At 36.8% G+C, this 18,975-nt stretch overlaps 1 protein-coding gene and 1 pseudogene across 4 annotated transcripts in view; one reads left to right on the top strand and one right to left on the bottom strand.

Moving 5' to 3' along the window:
* The window catches only part of LOC123796136 (uncharacterized), a 244,053-nt gene that overhangs the window by 148,967 nt on the left and 76,111 nt on the right, over nucleotides 1–18,975 (top strand). For all 4 annotated transcript variants that reach the window (XR_015722250.1, XM_087856964.1, XM_087856963.1 and 1 more), the window contains one exon: nucleotides 204–379. Coding sequence is in view for 3 of the 4 variants with exons in the window: in XM_087856964.1 (XP_087713090.1) it covers nucleotides 204–379 (176 nt within the window). In the remaining variant the exon portion in view is untranslated. The remainder of the gene's footprint in view (nucleotides 1–203; nucleotides 380–18,975) is intronic.
* On the bottom strand, nucleotides 16,920–18,198 carry LOC123796227 (archaemetzincin-2-like; annotated as a pseudogene).

Raw genomic sequence — 18,975 nt, 5'->3', positions numbered from 1 at the left:
GACTCCACCTCCTTGTATCCTACTGTGTGTTCCAAGCACCTGGCAAAATGAGGAGGTACTTAATAAATGTGTTGAATGGATATGATGAAAGCCTGGCTTCCTTATCATCTTTCTCAAACTTCTCTTATTTGTGCCTTCTGCTGAATCTGTTCCATGTCTGAACAAAAGGCCTTCTCAAACTTCATACCCTTCCTCTTTTTCAGAGCCTGGCTGCTGTTTGCCTCCTGGTCCCCCAGCCCCCTGGTGAGGCTTCTGCAAGAGCCTTCCACCACTCCAGTGCATGCTTGTGGCGTGATAGAATTTTAGATACGGATGCACCCAGGGAATCTTCTGTTCTCCTCCAGTTTCCAAGAGGGAATTCTGAGGCATCAAGAAGGAGGTAGGTCAGAGTGATAGTGATGGTTCTTAGTGGAGAATGGACTCACTTTAAAATTTCTCTAGCCCCTACCCTAAAATATAACATTTAGAATTTCATTGTACAATCTCCAGATATTCCTATCCACATGTGGAGAATTCAGCTTGAGGAAGACTTGAACTGAAATCCCTGCTTCAATTTCTAAGGCGTGTCTTTGCTTCTACAAGGACTGACTTAGGTTTTGTAGGCTTTCCTCTCTGCTGACACTACCAGGAAGAGAACCCCCAGGGGTCATCTTCACAGCTGTGACATTGGCGTCTACTGATTCCAGTTTTCCTCTCTGAATAATCTGGCCTGCTTCCTTTGCATTCCTTTCAGTTTTAATGTTTTTAAAAATATGAAATGTTCTATTGTATAAACAATGAGTATCATCTATGTGTGTTTTTATGAGCATAATCCTAACAGCAGCCAGGGAAGCTGAAGGAGCCTAGTCAACACCCATGTTAGAAAGCAACTTGTGAAGGGAACTGCCTGATTACCTGGTGTTCTAATAACTCTTATTAGTGCTTGAAACTACTGTGTCCATTTTAATGACATTGGTATGGTTTTGGCATGAGTCAATGTTATTTTGGTGCTCAGCTCCACAAAAAAGTTTCCCCTTAAAACCGATAATAATTTTCACATTCAAGAGGTTTAGTAAGAAGAGGCAGGAGAGTCTGTCCATGCCTAATTTTCTGTCATTTGTCTGTTGCGAAGCCAGCAGTCAGTTTAGTGATCATCCCAGGATTCTCAAGCCCCAGCATGGCTGGTAACATGAAAACACACAATGTGGACAGTCTGGGTTCTAAACAAATGAGGCAAGAATTCTGGAAAAATTTTAGAAACATTTCTGCATTGCAAACTGTTTTCATCACATAATCTCCAATTTCTAAAGAGTTCTTCTTGCCTTCTTTTGTATAGCAATCATGCTTGCACAAATTTTTGTGCAATTTGTGTGTTATTTTTATTTTTCAATATGGTACATTTTCATGTAATGTATAGATCGTTACTGTATTCAAGGTGTTAGGAAACAATCAAGTAAGCAGTGTATATTGGGGACCACACATCTTCAAACACATATACCCCTCCCATTATTTCCTCTCAATCCTAAGGATGGCCAAAATTAATTGGCATATGTAATGGATGCTTAAAAAACAAATAATAAAAAAGAACAAATGGAGAAAATCTGGCGACATCTTTAAAAGGGGCTTTTTAGGCAGCAAACAGCAATTGCAACACAGTAGTGGCCATGCACACATCAACCTACACACCGGCCAACTTGCTGTCCCGGTGCACCAGTGGCCCAGGTGCCCTCTCTGCACTCTGCGTGCAGCAGCATGACATTGCAGGCACCCAGGCCAGAGCACCCCTCTGCACCCCCCCGGGGGGGGGCACTTAGAGGAACCTGTGCTCTCCTTGCTGTTGCCATCTACCAGTGGACCCCCTGGCCCAGGAGCACTTCTCAGGCTGGGGTTCACTGCAGAGGAGTTTCCAAAGGCAGGAGAGGGAAAGGGGCAAGGCCATTGACTCCACTTGGATTCACCACTGGCATACCGGCAGGAGAGATTCTAGTCTCTGCTGCAGACCTGAGAACATGAATCCTGTCAGATCTCCCAGGGCAGGGTGAGAGTGGTGCTTTTGTCCCTGAGGCACCTAGGGCTGGAAGGAGTCAGGTGCATTGGGGGCCCACAAGCTTGTTCCTCGCTCGGGAGCACAACTCAGTTCCACAGAATTCTAACCCCTCTTTCAAGACCTGCCGCAGGCATCTCCATTTATTGTTATCATTTACCAATTTTTTGTTTCAAACGCAGTAATTATTTTCCCGCTGTTGCCACTCCTAAATAAATAACCTTTTATTGTGGAGAGTTGCACCAGATTTTGGGGTCAGACGTCCTCAACCTACCTACCTACCACTCAGCCTCTTATTTATGGTGTTCTATAATCCAGGGTGCTCAAAACGCTGCTGGCTCTTTGAGCGTATTTGGGGCACTCCCTTTGTCATATTGGTATGTTTGATTTAGTGTCAAAAATGTAACAATTATTATGCAGTGTAAAATTTTGCTTATCATTTAGCCTTTTCCCCTCAGTAGTTTACAGCATGAATCACACTAAGAGCACAGCTTGGAAGTAACAATCTCGTTAATTAACATATTTTCCTCATCTCTTCTGTGAGTCACAATCATGTGAAACCTGCTGAGAGTTAGAAATAAAGTACACAACACATATCTTTTCTAAATGGAGATGAAAGTAAGTAAATTAATTAATTAATTAATTAATTAATTAATTAATGGAGATGAATTCTCCTTCCTCCATCCCAGTTACTACTGGGGATTAGTGAGTAATACTTTCAAAGCGTATAACTATTAGAGATGGGGGCATACCAATCAGAAAAGTTGCTGATTTGATTTGGTTCAGTGCTCTATCAATTCGACTAATTACCAAAATAATAATAATAATGATGATGCAAAGTGCAGAAATGTAACGAGTGGTACCTTTTGCTGCCAGGGAGCAAGGCGTAAGTGAGGCGTGGCCCAAGATGAAAGGACACAGGTAGAAGATGGAGGGCTGGGGTGCCATATTGGAAGGAAGGACCTGGAGTTTCCAGCTCTCCTCCCTTTCCCTGAAAGGGAAGTTAGCTTAAGATGTCTCACTGCCTGCCCCATCTTTGGCGTGGGCATTAGGGAGCTCCCCTTCCAAGGTTGTGGGATTCCAAAGAACTTCCTACCAGGGGCGCCTGGGAGGCTCAGTCGGTTAAGGTTCTGCCTTCAACTCATCAGGCTCTCTGCTCAGTGGGGAGCCTGCTTCTCCCTCTCCGTCTGCCTGCTGCTGTACCTGCTTCTGCTCTCTCTCCCTCTCTCTGTCAAATAAATCAATAAAAATCTTAAAAAAAAAAAAAAAACCTTCCTACAAGGATTAACTCCACCTAGCAGTTTCTTCACAGCTTAGTTCTTCTCTCTTACCTCTCAGCTGGCCGGGGCTCAGCCCACCCCTCCCTACTCCATAGCCAGGAGGGGTGCAAAGCAAGAATGTCTTCCCAGGCTTCTTGGAGCTGAAAGGTGCCAGTATTCCTGCCTCTCCTGTCTTGTCTTCAAACAAGTGTCTGGGCCTTTAAAATTTTTGAAGTGTCCCCCCAACCCCAACCTTACCATGAAAATATAGGAAATGGAGAAGTTATACTATTTTTGTATAAAATTTACCTGGAATCTGATAAAGTGCTTTGGACTTGGGGTCAGCTTCTAGTGGGAATATGAATATGACTTCTAAAGAAATGCTATTTAAATTAAGTCATATGAACATTGAGAAGTGGCATAATGATGCAGTTGTTCAGGGCATGGAGTCTGAGATAGGCTGCTGGGTCTAGGCCCAAGTGTAGCCATTTTTTCATCATGCATCTGAGAAAATTGGTTAGCCTTTCTTTGCCTCAATTTCTTCAAATGCAAAATGACATTAGTAATAATAAAAATAATAGTAATTGTACCCAGCTCATAGAGGAGCAAATGAATTAATATATGTAAAGTGCTTAGAAGCATGCCTGACATATACTAGGGATTCCATAAACGGTAGTCTGTTTATGATCCCGGAACCTTGTGTGTGACGAGTACAAAGTTTTGGGGAGGGTAAGTGGAAGGAACTTGGAGCTCTGCATCCCTAGGCTGGCCCTGTCACTTATTAGTTGTGTAGGTATGGACAAGTTACAAAGCCATTTCAAGTCTAATTTTGTACATATGTAAAATGGCAATAATAGAAGTATGTATTTCATAGGATTGTGGTGAGAAGTAAATGAAATGGTGTATATAAAGCCCTGACACATAATGAGCTATCCATAACTATTACTTCTTTTATTTCTCTGGCTCTACTTCTTATAGGCTGCATTACTCTGGGCATAGTTCGTTCATGGAGTGGGGGAAAGGGAGGTAAAGCCATACCTGTTGTTAGAGTTGTTGTGTAGATTTCAGTTAAAGAATGACAGGCACTTGGAACAAGGCTGAGCAGATAGTAAATGCTCAAAAACATTGGCTTACTTTATCCAGAGATGCTTAGATCTGGACCCTGGGTTAGTGGACAAGACAGAAGGAAAACAGAGAAGAAAGGTGCCCAGTGGTGAAGAAAGGAGCACACAGACTTCATTCAGGTTCTCTGGGAAGCTCTCTCCTCAGTGTCCACTATTTATTCCAGCTTACTTCCCAGGCTTTGCCATATGTCTTAGCCCATTTGGGCTGCTGTAACAAAATTACCATCAACTAGGTGGTTTAAACAACAAACGTTTATTTTTCATAGTTTTGGAGGCTGGGAAGTACAGATTTGGTGTCTGGTGGGAGCCCACTTCCTAGTTCGCAAATGGCTATCTTCCTACTGTAACTTCACATGGTGGAAGGGAGTAAAGAACTCTCTGGGGCCTCTATTGTAAGGGCACTAATTCCATTCATGAGGGCTCCAGTCTCATGACCTAATCACCTCCCAAAGGCCCCACATCCAAGTACCATCGCACTGGGGATTAGGCTTCAGTGTATGAATTTTGGGGAGACAAAGAGAGTCTGTAGTACGAAACTAGGTCATTCCCTGACATGAAGGAGAAATTAATTGGAGATGAATCCAGTGTTTTTTCTAGCCCTTAACCAAGGACAATAAGCCATGCAGGGCACACTTACCCAAAGAGACTGAACCATCTCTAATTATAAGTGACATGTAGTGATCCTTGGGCCTTTGATGGTCTTCTGGGACTCCTATGCTTCTGCCATCAAGCTTATTGATCATTGAAAACTACCTTCTAGTCTTTATCACTTCAGCTTGAGGATCTGACACTTGTTAAATCACATGAGCCCTTGGAAGGATTAATACTTTCAAGTTGCCTTCAGTCAACATTCATCCATTTCTTTACCAGTATTGAGGGAGCATCTGTTCTGAGTAAGGTCAGGTACTAGAGTCCAGGGATATGGAGATGAACAGAGCAGACCTGGTCATCCCCCTTTACAGACCTCAAATGCATAATTCTGGTCATTTATTGGCATCTACTGTGCAGATTTTGTAGTGGTATGGGCAAGAGAACCTAATGGTACTGGATTTTCCTGAAGGAGGGAAGAAGACAAGGCCAACCAGATGAGAGGAGTGAAAGAATGGTACCAAAAAGACCTTTCTGGACATCTCTCTAGGGCTAGCTCGTTTTTTACAACTGGCTGCTTAAATTCCAGGTGGGCATGGGAGACATGTTTCCCTTCTGCCTGTTTTCTAGTTTCCTTACTGTATCAAAACATATATCATACACTTTTGAGAGGCAAAGCTCAGAGTCTTACTCTGTGGCCTGAGAAAAAGAAATACCCTTCTTGCTAAATGTTTAAGGCTAAATGTTTCTTTCCATAGGATTTTTAGAGTAGTATCTAAATTGCTTATTTGGCATCAAGGAATGGGATGGTAATGGAAGAAATGAGAGAGAATATATTTCTAATACAAATTTTAAAATGTTTAAAAATATTTAGAAGTCAAATCTCCTTAGTTGCCAAATTCTTGGTTCAGCTTTCTCCTTATTTTCACTAAGATTGAAGGTTTTTCTAAAGACAGAAAACAGAGTACTTCTTAACATACTGTCTTAGATCTTTTCATTATTGGCCAGTGTTTTAGGGTTAAAACAGGATGGCCATAAGCATCTGAGAGAAAAAAAAACCTTCCAACAAGTTTAGTTTCTGGGGGAAAAAATATGTTTTTTTAAGGATGAGAGAGGATGGAAATGAGGGCTAATTCCCTAGAAAAATCTGACAAGAAGACTGCCTGTGGGATATGAATACTTGCTTCCTAAGCAGAGGCAGGCTGCTGAGCGTTTTAGATTCACTGATTACACAATCTGTTGTAACGTAAGCAGACATCAATTTTAAGCTCAAAATGGATTTTCCTAGTGGATCATGTGTAAAAGCTCTTTCCAAATGAAAAATAAAAATCTGATTGTAGTTAACTGTGAACTTTTTAGTTGAGTAGAACTGTAAAATAGATTGATTCAGGTAGAGAAGTTAACTGGTTTTCCTTTTTTTTTTTTTTTTTTTTCGGTCACCAAAAGCAAAAATATGTATATGTGGCTTAGTTACCTGATTAATCGAGGGAAAGGTCTCAGTTATGCTGGTGATCGTACTTGCATTGAAATGGTTGAGAATGAAAACTTTTTTTATGTTAAAATTATAGTTTTACTTTCATGGAGAGTAACCCTGTACACACTGAATTTGGTTGTTTGTAGGCAAGATTTTAATTAGCACTATTGTAAGAGAGTCAAATTCCTGGGGCCTGGCAGAGAGGTCTGGGCTCTTCAATGCATTCATACATTTACTTATCAGATTCATTTATGACATATCACAAGATTTATAGGAATTGTGCAGATTATTTGGAACCAGCACTATTGCTAATTTCCAAAGAAAGGAGTAAAAGGCTTTGACCTAAGTTCCTGGAACATTTGTGTGTCTGCTATTTTGAATTCCAGAGATACTTTTGCAAAAGGTAAAGGGCTTTCAGAGAGACTCCCTATCCCTACTCCATCCTGCAGCTTCTATTCACTGACAGACTTTTGAAGTAACATTAATTTATAATTTTCAGCCACATTTAATTAATTTTCCACCTCATTACTGTTTACAAATGCTACCTCATATTGAAAAATGACTGTGTTTGTTTGCTGGATACACCATTATGGTCAGAGTAAAAGCTGCACATCTGCAAATATAAAGAAGTGTTGTTTAAGGAACCAAAAAAGGGGGAAGCTTCACTTACTCTATACACTCTAATTGCATAATTAAGAATTTTCATAACAATTTAAAACAGAGGTTCTTAATCTGGAGTCTGTGAATTGTAGGTTAATTCTTAGGCTGCAGGGTCTCTGAATCTACTGATACTGTAAGCAGAATGTGTGTGCATATAAGCTTTTTACTAGATTTTTCTCACTTTTGTCAGATTCCCTGCAGTGTTCAAGATTCAAAAAACCAATTAAGAATTATGCTAAATTTTAAATAAAAAATCAATGAAGATACAGATAATTTTTGAAAGCTGCCATAGAATTAATTTTCTCCCAAATAATAATTTAAGGACGTCGGAGAGCAACTCTCCAAATGAATATATTTATTAAGTGCTTATTACCAGCAAAGAATCTTTTTACTGTGCACTGTCTTGTTATATACTTGTTCTAGTATTTAAGGCATGGGTTGTCCTATTGAAGAATGACAGCCATTTGTAAAATTGATGATGTGAAAAAGTAGAACAAACTTGCTATTTCACAGGGAATCGAACTTTTTGGTTGTCAAAGCATAATCTTATATAACTTAATAAACACGTATAAGCAAATTTCCAGCAATTTAATACCATGTTTCTCTGTCAGTTTTGTTTAGCACTTTAGTTTCCCAATTGCTTTCATACCCACTATCTTGTTTGATCTTCACAATTATATTCTGATGCATATGTGGCAGGAATTATAATGCTGTTGTTGTCATAGGTAAACAAAGTGAAGTTGTTGCATGAGTTAACCACAGCTAATAGGAGCCAGATTTATTGTAGGTCTTTTGACTTCTAAAATTGTGTGTGTGTGTGTGTGTGTGTGTGCGCATGTGTGTTATCGCACTGCGACATGTTGCTTTTCTATATGTAACAATGACAGGTATTATTCTTACCCTAATAATTCAGGTTATGTTATTTCTATGACTATTGTCACTGTACAGTTCAAAATAAAACCTCTCACGAATTAAGCCTTCTAATAATTTGAATTCTAAATAAGGTGATATAGGCTGTCACAATATTATTTTCTAATAATAAAAGTGGTTGTAAATCACAGTTCATTGTACATCATGTGGCATGTTTCACGGTCATTTTTAGTCATATCAATAAAATCACTAACTTTATCACCTCATCCCTAACTTACCTAGGCTAACACTTTCCTATGTTTTGTTTGTATGTCACATATAATAAGAAAATATATTAATTTCTCCAAAACAGCAGCATAAAATAAATGTTTATGGAATAGATGTAGGAAAATTGTTCAGGTGATTTACATATGCTTGTTCTGCGTTATAAAACTGTAAGTTTAGTTTAAAATCATTGATTGAGTACCCAAATTGCCAGGCACAGTGATAGATTCAATGGATACAATGGTAAATATGACGAACTCTCTCCCACCTCTCAAGGAATTTATATCTAATGGAGATTTGGATTATGTCAATCCACATTTTTAAATATGCACTATATATGTTTAAAGTAGTGGAAGTAGGGGATATCTGGAGATTAGTATAAATCTCTCTCCACCAACTAACTTCATGTTATGAAAAGAAGCTTCAGAAAGTCCATGTTCAGCCTTTCTAGTTATTAGTGCTTTGCAAAGATGGAAACTTCCTCCCTCTTGAGGATAGCAAGTTCTTTGCTATGAAAAGTCTTCCAGCAGAGATTTGATGAGCTCTTGGGAGGACTGTAGAGCGGCATTTAAACATCGGTGAGTAGTCATCCTAAAAAGAAGGCAAAGTTTTCTTCCAAGCCTGAGGTCTTGTGACTTGACAAATACTTTAACTCAATGTGCCTTAAATTTCTTCACCTTTTGAAATGAACTAAGATATTTTATCTATCAACATCATAGGATGGCTCTCTAAATACTTTGACAAATATATAATGATGTAAAATTGCTGAAGATGAGTAATTTGTCTTGCAGATTTTTTACTTACTTATACTTTTGTCTTTTAAAAAAGAAACTCAATTAGTTTTTATACTTCTGCAAACTGAAAAAGGCCTGGGTTGGCTATTTCTTGATAAAATTTCTTATTGCTACTGAAAAAAGTCATTAATCAAACTTATTAGATTTACTGTTGTTATTAGTTTATTTAAGGTAATCTGGAGGAAAAATAAAAATAGATATCCATATAGTTTTTTTTTTAAACAGCCTTATTATGGCCTATATATGGCCTCTATATGGGCCATAATATATATATAGGATTTTATATACAATAAAATCCCTCTTTATGACAATTAAATGAAGCAAATTTTACATAATTGTGCATTCAAAACCCAAATCTAATTTTAGAACTTTCCACCACCCAAAATATCCCTCAAATCTATTTGCAATTACTCCTTATTCCAAACCCCAGGCCGAGAGAACCACTGATTTGCTTACTGTTTTTATAGATTTATTCTTCCTGGAAGTTTCAGATGAATGGAATTTTATGCTCTAGTCTTGAGAGTATGGCTAAAGAATCACCTATGTTATAGCATACATTCATATTTCACTCCTTTTAATGTTGAATAATATTCCATGGTATGTATGTGCACATTTTGTTGGTACATTCATCACTTGCTGGACATTTGCATTATTTCCAGTTTTTGACTATTATTAATATCAGTGCTGTGAACATTCATGTGCAGGTCTTTTGTGGACATTTCTCATAGGTAAGTAGATATCTAATAATATAATTGCTGGAATGTATGATGAGTTTACGTTTAATATTTTAAGAAACTGCCCTGTATTCCAAAGTGGCTATACATTTTTCATTCCCACCAACAATACATGAGGGTCCTGGTTTCTCCACATCTTTACCAGCACTTGGCCTTGTCAGTCTTTTTGATTATAGCAATTCTAGTTGACATGTAGTTGTATCTCATTGTGCTTTTAATTTCCATTTCCCTAATGACCAATAATATTAAACATCTTTTCATTACTTAATAGCCTATATATATATATTTGATAAAATATTTATTCAAATCTTTGCCCATTTTTTAATTGGGCTGTTTATGTTTTTATTATTGAGCTGAATAACTTATTTATATATTCTGGATACAGATTCTTTATCTGATACATAACTTAATAATAATTTCTCCCACGCTGTGGCTTATCCTTTAATTTTCTTAACAGAGCCATCGAGCAGAAATTTTTGATTTTGATAAAGTCCAATTTATTACTTTCAGTTTGGGGAACTATGCTTTTGTTGTCTCTAATCAATCTGTACCTAACCTTGAGTATCAATGATTTCTTGTGTTTTCTCTTAGACATCTTATAGTTTTAGGCTTTACATGTAAGTCTGTGATCTATTTTGAGTTAATTTTTGCATTTAATATCATGTAAGATTTAAGTGCTTTTTTTTCTTGGTTTTGTTTTTTGTTTTTGTTTTTCTTTACATATGGAAATCCAATTGCTCCAGCACTATTTGTTGAGAAAAACAATCTGTGCTATCTCTACTCAATTGCTCTTGCACCTTTGTTAAAAATCAGTTGTCTGTAAATGTTTGAATCAATTTCTGGACAGTTTATCATGTTTCATTGATCTATTTGTCTGTCTTTATGCTAACCACACACTGCTTTACTGTAGCTGTATAGGAAGCTTTGAAATTGGGTAATGGAAATCCTCCTATATTGTTCTTTGTCAAATTTGCATTGGCTATTCTATGTCTTTTGCATTTCCATACAAGTTTTAGTATCAACTTGTCAATTTCTAACAAGTTTTCTGGGATTTTTGATCAGGATTGTGTTGAATCTATAAATTAATTTGAGAACAGTTGGCTTCTTATTATTGAATTTTCTGATAAATGAACATTTAGGTCTACATTTATTTAGGTCTTTAATTTCTCATCATTGTTTTGTAACTTTCATTATACCAGTCTTTCACATCTTTTGTCAAATTTATCCCTAAAAATTTCATATTTTTAGATACTATTGTAAATGGCATTAGTTTTAAGTATTAATCCTGATAATATTGTGCTAAAATGTGCAAGTAATATTTTTTTATATATTCCTGTTGAATCCTGTAATTTAGGTAAGCTCACTTATTATTTTAGTAGTTTTTTGGGGATTTCATCGGATTTTCTACATAGATGATCATGTCTGGGAATAAAGAAATGTTAATTATTCCTTTCCAGTGTAGATGCCTTATATTTCTTTGTATTTCTTCATTGCACTGACTAGACCCTCCAGTAAAATGTTAAATAGAATTGGTTAGAGCAGATGTCCTTGTCTTGCTTTTAATCTAAGGAGGAAAGTACTTAGTCTTTCACCATTAGTATGATGGTAGCTATAGGCTTTTCATTGATGTTCTTTATCAGATTAAGAGAGTTCCCTTCTATCCCTACTTTGCTGAGAGCTTTTGTTGGGAATTACTGTGAAATTCTGTCAGATGCTTTTTTCTGCATCTATTAAGATGATCATTGTAGTTTTCTTTTTCTTTTCTATTTTTTCTGGTTTGTTAATATGGTGAATTATATTGATTGATTTTGAGATGTTAATCCAACTTTGCACTTTTAGGATAAACCAGTTGGTCATAATGTTTTATGCTTTTTAGATATTGTCAGGTTCAATAAAATTTTGATAGGAAATTTTATTTATGTTTATGAAGGATGCTAACCTATGTTTTTTCTTACAATTGTTTGGTTTTGGTAGCAGGGTGTAGTATGAGTTGGGAAGTATTCTCTCTTCTTTAATTTTCCTGAAATAGAATAGTGTAGAATTGATGTTATTTCTTTTTAGTAATTGGTAATATTTACTGGTATGCCATTTGGGCTGGGAGTTTTCATTGTGGGAAGATTTTAAAGTACAAATTCAATTACTTTAATAAAAGATATGTAATTATTCATGTTATTTTTTACTTCTTGATCATTGATGGTTAGTATCAAAGAATTTGTCAATTTCATCTAAGTTGTAGATTTTATTGCCATAAAGTTGTTTATATTATTTATTAATGTTCACACATGATCATTTTAATATCTATAGAGTCTATTGTTACTAATACTTCATTAATCCTGATATTGATAATTGTGTCAACTGTCTTTCTCATCATTCTGGCTAGAGGTTTACTAATTTTAACTGATTTTCTCAAAGATCCAGCTTTAGGTTTCATTGATTATTCTCTGTTGGCTTTTTGTTTTCTATTTCATTGTTTTCACTCTAAATTTATTACTGCCTTTATTCGACTATGTTGGGCTTAACTCTATCTTCTCTTTGTACTTTCTTAAGATGGAAGCCGATGATGAATTCTTTTACCTTTGTAAAAGAGTCTGAAGAGGACTGAAAATAAAGTCTGAAAATAAAGTCCAAAGAGGACTTTGTTTTGCCTTCCTGTTGGATTATGGGCATAGAATTCTAGGTTATCAGGGACTTTTTATTGTATTTTAGTTTTTTAAAGATGTTGCTCTACTTTAATTATTTCAGGTAAGAAGTTGATATTATCTTTACATTTGTTACTCTGTAGGTAATGTATCTATTCCCTGGTTGCTTTTATGATTTTCCTTTTGTCACTGGCATTGAGCAATTTGATTATGATGTGAGTCTTCCTGTAGCTTTCTTCATATTTCTTGTACTTAGAATTGATTGAGCTTCTTGGATATGTGGATTTATAGTTTTTAACAAATTTGGAAACATTTTAGACATTATTTTTTTCATATACTTTTTCTTTTCCCTCTGGTTTCCTACCATTCAGGGATTTTATTTGAAATTATCGCATACTCACTGATACTTTTGTTCTGTGTTTCATTTTGGTTAGTTTTTATTGCTGTATCTTCAAGTTCACTAATATTTTCTTCTACAATGTTTAATCTGTCACTAACTCCCATCCAGTGTATTATTCATCTCACACATTATAGTTTTCTTCTCCAGAAGTTTGCTTTGGGTCTTTTAAAAAATCTCATCTATGTTTCTTCTTAACTTTTAAATATATGAAATGCAGTTATAATGACTTTTAATGTTCTTGTCTGACAGTTTTAACATCTGTATCAGTTCTGGATCAGTTTTGATTTTTTTTTTTTTTTTCTCATCATGGATTCTATTTTCTTGCTTCTTCCCATGACTAATAATTTTTTATTGGTTCTCAAGCTTTGAATTTTATCTTGTTGGTGGCTAGATATTTTTGTATTCTTATAGATATTATTTAGGTTTATTCTGTGACACAATTAAGTTACTTATGAGCAATTTGATCCTCTCAGGACTTGCTTTTTAGATTTGTTATGTGGAACAAGAGCATGTTTATTCCAACGCTAGTTATTTACCCCTACTGAAGTAAGACTGTTTCATTACTCTACACAATACCCTGTGAATTACAAGAATTTCCAATCCAGATGCTATAAGAAGACAGAGGTTTTGATCTGATATGAGCAACATATGCTGTTTCCTTTAATCCTTTTGAGTAATTCTTTCTCTAGCCTAGAGTAATTTCCTTACATTCATGCACTGAATAGCGCTCAACTGAATATCTTAGGGGATTCTTTGCAAATATCTAAAATTCTCTTTTTGTGTATCTCTCTGCTCTCTAATACTCTCTCCAGAGAACTAACTACCTTGGTTTCCCCAACTTAGAAAGTTGGCTCTGCCCTTTGGTTTCCCCTTCTCTAATCATGCCCTGGAATCTTTATCAAGGCAGTGAACTAGGGCAATTATAAGGTTCACCTCATTTTTCTTCTATCTCTCGATGGTCACTGTATTTTGTTGCCTGAGGTCTAGTCTTTCAAAAAACATTTTTAATATTTTGCTCTTTTTTTGATTAAAGGTAAATTTGGCTCCCAATATCATCAACTTTGTAAAGCATAAGTCCCTCTCAATCTTCTTTGGTAATAAAAGTTTCCTTACCTTCCAAGAGACAAGGGCTTATTTGGTCGTATAATTTCGTACTTACACATTTGCTTGCTAAAGACACAATTTTCTAAGTTAATCTCTTGAGGAGTTTTCTTGATCAATTTTCTAAATAGTGGCAAAACATCTTTTCTTTAAACCCTATTGATCCTTTTAAGAACACAACAATTTAATTGATAACATTCATTTTATTACACAGTTTTCAATTAGTCCTGACAGCTTTCTTTTCTCTGCTTTTCTCCTAAATACTCGATTGCAGTGCTGGCCAAGAAGCTCCACTCCTTCTGACAAATATGCCTCTGTGCAAAGTTTTTTGGGGATGACTATCCTAAAGATGGTCCCTTCCAGCTGCAATTTAAAGTGATGAGCTGAAAAGAGAGTCTAATTCATTTGATTTCTGATCTCTGTGATAGCATATCCCTCCTTAAGCAGTGGGAGAGTCAAGGTCAGCTGCAGCTAATCATTGTAGGATTTGAACTTCAAAAAAATGGAAATAGAAGATTTTCACAGAGAGCCCTTATATCCTTTTGCTTCCTTTCCAAGGCTTACAAGAGCATTTTTTTTTTCCATCTCAGGGCAGAATGAAGTCATTATTCAGCCTTATCCTAAGGGGGTAAGAATCTAGCTAAATATCCATTTTAAAATATTTCCTTTTCTTAAATGTACATTCTTCAATGGATTTTGTGAGGATTACTGAGCTCCTGTTTTTGTTTTTGTTTTTCATTTTTCCTTTTTTGTAAAATAGACTAGGCTCCTTAGAGGAAAATAATTCAATAAAATACTTGTCTAAAGTGTGAGGTTTAGAAGACATCTGTTTAAGAAGGCTAGACAGGAGAAAAGGGAGGAAATGACTTACACATCAAGGATCCTACATATAAGCATGCTCACTCATTTGTGGATGAAGACTTACTGGCAAATCTATTAGGCCTGCAGAGAAGACTTTGGGCTCTGGGCCATGTTGCCTGGATTCAAATCCTGGTTCTTCCCTTTACTGGCTGAACAATCTTGGCCAAGTTACATAACTTTTCTGTATCTCTATTTCCCCATCAGTAAGTGGGAGTAGTGGTAGCACCTCTTTTATAGGTTTGATAAGAAGATAATTCAAGTTAATATTTATAAAGCACTTAGAATATTTCCTGGTATCCAGAAAGTACTATATGAATATATAAAATATGCATTTTAAAATATATTTACTGGGAAGTATAACCATTTGCTGACCCAAGGATCACCCCATGTTCGGAACTGTCATTTTATGCAAATGTTATGAAGGTTGAGCTCTGTCGGGAAATGTAATTCAAATATCTGTAAAAGTACTTGCATAGAAAAGTTTCTTGTCTCCTACTACAATAAATTAACAAAGCATTTTTTCATCAAAAATGTATTGAGGGCTTCCTGGACATTAAGTACAATGCAAGTTGCTAGGAATTTAAAGATGAAAAAAGCCTGAGTTTCACTTAAGAAACATTGTAGTTAGCTGACCATATGTAGATCATTTTAAAACAGTGTACAGATGAAGTAACAAGAATATTTCTAAGAAGTGCCAGATAAAAGTTCCTAACCCAGGTGTATGTGTGTATGTAGAGGCAAGGGTTCAGAAAGTAGGACAAAAAAATAAACCTGCTGGAGTTGGTAAGTGTAAGTCAATCAAGCCATTAGGAGGGAAACGGTGTCCCTGGCAGAGGGAGAGAAACAGCGTTGTGGTTCAGGGTACAAAGTAAGTCAGTTGTTCAGCATTGCTGGAGCTTAGTAAGAAAGCTGCGGCTCTGCAATTTTGGGAACATTACCCTTTTTTTGCTAACAGTTTTTACCAGTGATCTCTTTAGATAGGGCAGTGTTGTAAAGAACTAATAAGCAAGAAAGGGACAGTGGTTGCCAAGGTAGAGGCTGGGTCCTGCAGGCTGACCATAACCTGTTGGGTTATTCTAGGTTCTGGAACGTACTAAAGTTCTGAAGTTCAAGACACAATTTTGTTACATCTCTGACAGGTCAACTGAGTCTCAGGGTCGATACATAATAACTAGATTCATAAGAAGCTGATTTTCAACTAGATATCGTATTATGAATACACACAGAACTCTAAATCTTACACATGGTAAAATTTAGCCAACCTACCGCATGGTCACAGTGCTTCAAGTCCCCACCGTGTTGGGCAAATCCATTTAGGAAATCAGATTAGAGATCAGAATGCTGACTGGTCAGTGTCATAACTGAACAAAGATCATAGACATTCTTGGGGGACATTTCCAACAATCTAGATTAGTGGAGTACCCACTCTTTCTTCAATCTGCAAACATCTCTAATTCAATGACATATATTGTTCCATGAGTGTGAGAAAAAGCAGCTTTCTCTGGAGACAACCAAATAAAATTTAATATTTATTGCTTCTTCATGGCTTCCTAGTTTTAGAATTGTGCAAGATAATGGACTTATTATAACATGACCTTATCTCTGACTATTGCATTACAGTATCGTCGACTTGGCAACAGCTTTCTCTAACACCAGATTCAAATTATGTATGTTGTATTGTATTAAGGAAACACTGTGGTCTTCTTGATTGAATGTGGGGAAGAGGGTTTCCTTTGTTTCTTGATGAAAAAAAATGTTATAAAACCTTTCCCATTGTAAGTTATTACTGCCCTGCTGATATCATTCATCTTCTGTTGACTTTTCGTTAGATTTCAAAGAATTTTTTCTTCACCTCGTCTCTCAATTCAGAGGCTTTTTTTTTTTTTTTGGTAGCTGACTGCTTACTAATTATAGTTTTTACATGTACTTCTAGAGCCAGACAATGAGGGAACTGCTTAAACATGCATCTCTGGGCAACTGGAGAGTATTAGGATGGAAGCTGAATGATAAAAAACAAAATACTATAAGAAAGTTACTACACTTCATTTGCAAATTTCTGAAGTAGAAGAGAAAACCTGAATGTACTATATTTTCATTTTTTTCTTTTTTTATTGTGCAAGTATTTATTTTAATTACTCCTAAATGAAGGTCCTTATTTTTGGAAAACAGCAAGGCATTTTATTATCCACTCTTTCCATGCCTTAAAGGTTCCCACAGGTTTTGGTAAATTCATGTTATCCTCATGACTGTGGTTTGTACTGATTCCAGGGGTGTCAGCAGATTCATCATCAATCTACCTTACCAGCATTTTGTACGCTGCAACTTGTGCAAACAGATAGGGCAAAGGTTGAGGGGGTGCCAGTCAGCTTCTTCCAAGTGACGGAGTCTTGCATTAGGCATGCAAGCCACTTGCAGTTTTGAAGTCCAAATATGTGCCAGTCTCATGCAGTAAAGTCTTAGAGGAGTGAAGCAGCAGAATACTAGTCACTTCAGGAGTATAATAGTTATCAAAAACTGAATAGTTACTTGCAGATACTTTCTACAGCTTGTTTACTTTGACTTCATAGCGTGAGCTGTAAACAATCACTGCCGTACCTGGCAAAGCTGAATATACCCATACCACCTATCACAGAGGCCTGTCCAAAGATAAAATTCCAGGAGTCTCTTGGGTAAAGGTCAACCACTGTTATTCCCACAGTACAGAAGGTGCCTCCAGGTTTCTTCTTTTTTAATAACTTGGGGATGTGGGGCACCTGGGTGGCACAGTCGTTAAGCGTCTGCCTTCGGCTCAGGGCGTGATCCCGGTGTTCTGGGATTGAGCCCCACATCAGGCTCCTCTGCTGGGAGCCTGCTTCTTCCTCTCCCACTCCCCCTGCTTGTGTTCCCTTTCTCACTGGCTGTCTCTCTCTGTCAAATAAATAAATAAAATCTTTAAAAAAAAAAAAAAAGAACTTGGGGATGTGCCCTGCATAGAATATGTAGGTTTTGTGTGTTATCATTGACTCTACGGGAACACCTCCTTATAGAGACAGGAACCAGTTCTAGGAATTTTACTGTCAAGCCATAGAAGAATGCTTCACAGTTGCCCTTGAGCCATTTAATATATTCTTCACGGATAATTCTAGCGTTTCCTAGAGATCCAATGCACTGTATATAAATACTGCATTTCTCTGGAGAGGGTGCCTTTCTGTAAGGATCACTGAAAAATTGTTCAAAGTCCTGGGGAGCTTCAGGATGGGAGATGATCCAATCTGACTGCGAATGCAAGTTAATGGGTCCAAAGAGATCATTGTCTGGCTTGAAGGCTGCCGTTTGCCAGCATCTAACTTATACTGTGATACAAGCTTTGAGTTTTTTGAAATGAGATCTGTTTTTAGTGTCTGTTCAGAGTGCCTTACTGTTTGCATAATGACAGGTCTCTTCCATTCACATCGAGTTTCTATGTAGAGCTGTCATCGTTCCTTCCGAATGTGTCAAACAGCTGTTCCACCACGAGGCTTTAGGGAGGAAGGCGCCCATTGAAGTTTTTGCCCTACAAGGACGGACATGCCTGGGCCTGGTTGAGAAAGTGCTTTGCGGGGTGCCTTCACCCTTGCTGGGCCTCCATACCACCCCCCTCCTGCATTGGCCCCTGCACACCTTGTATTTTCATTTCTTAATTCTTTCTTTCTTGGTATGTCACTTAGGGCAAATGAATACCTTGATCTTATCAACATTTTCAAGTCAATCTCTTGCCATATGAACTCATTGAATATTTTCCATCATTTGAATTTTGTAGCACTTTAATCAATAAGTCAGTAGCAGTTCCCTGAATCTTGCAATACAATATCTACTATATGGGACAAATAATTATCTATAAAAAAACATAGTTGGGGAGATAAGATACAATGCATGGAAAGATAACATATATTTTTTATTAAAAATCAATATCCAAAAGTTGTTTTACTAGAGAATAAAATCATGAATTTTGAAAAAGAATTATAACAAGGATTTGGAGCTGTAAGATTTAGTGATTCGGGTGGGACTTGGTGATATGTCTTAAAGAATGAGTACATTAATCACGTGGTGACACAGGAGACATTTTAGAAAAGGAAAAGTATGAGAAAAAGCAGAGATGGGAATGAGGGGTCTGTGTGCTGTTGTTGTTGAAGAGCAGCCTATAATAAGAAATAGTCCTTTTGGTA

Source organism: Ursus americanus, chromosome 29 (assembly GCF_024610735.1).
Source record: "Ursus americanus isolate L20-20 chromosome 29, mUrsAme1.1.p, whole genome shotgun sequence".
NCBI lineage: Eukaryota > Metazoa > Chordata > Mammalia > Carnivora > Ursidae > Ursus > Ursus americanus.
Note: the sequence above shows the minus strand (reverse complement) of the source record. Positions and strands in the feature narration are given on the sequence as shown.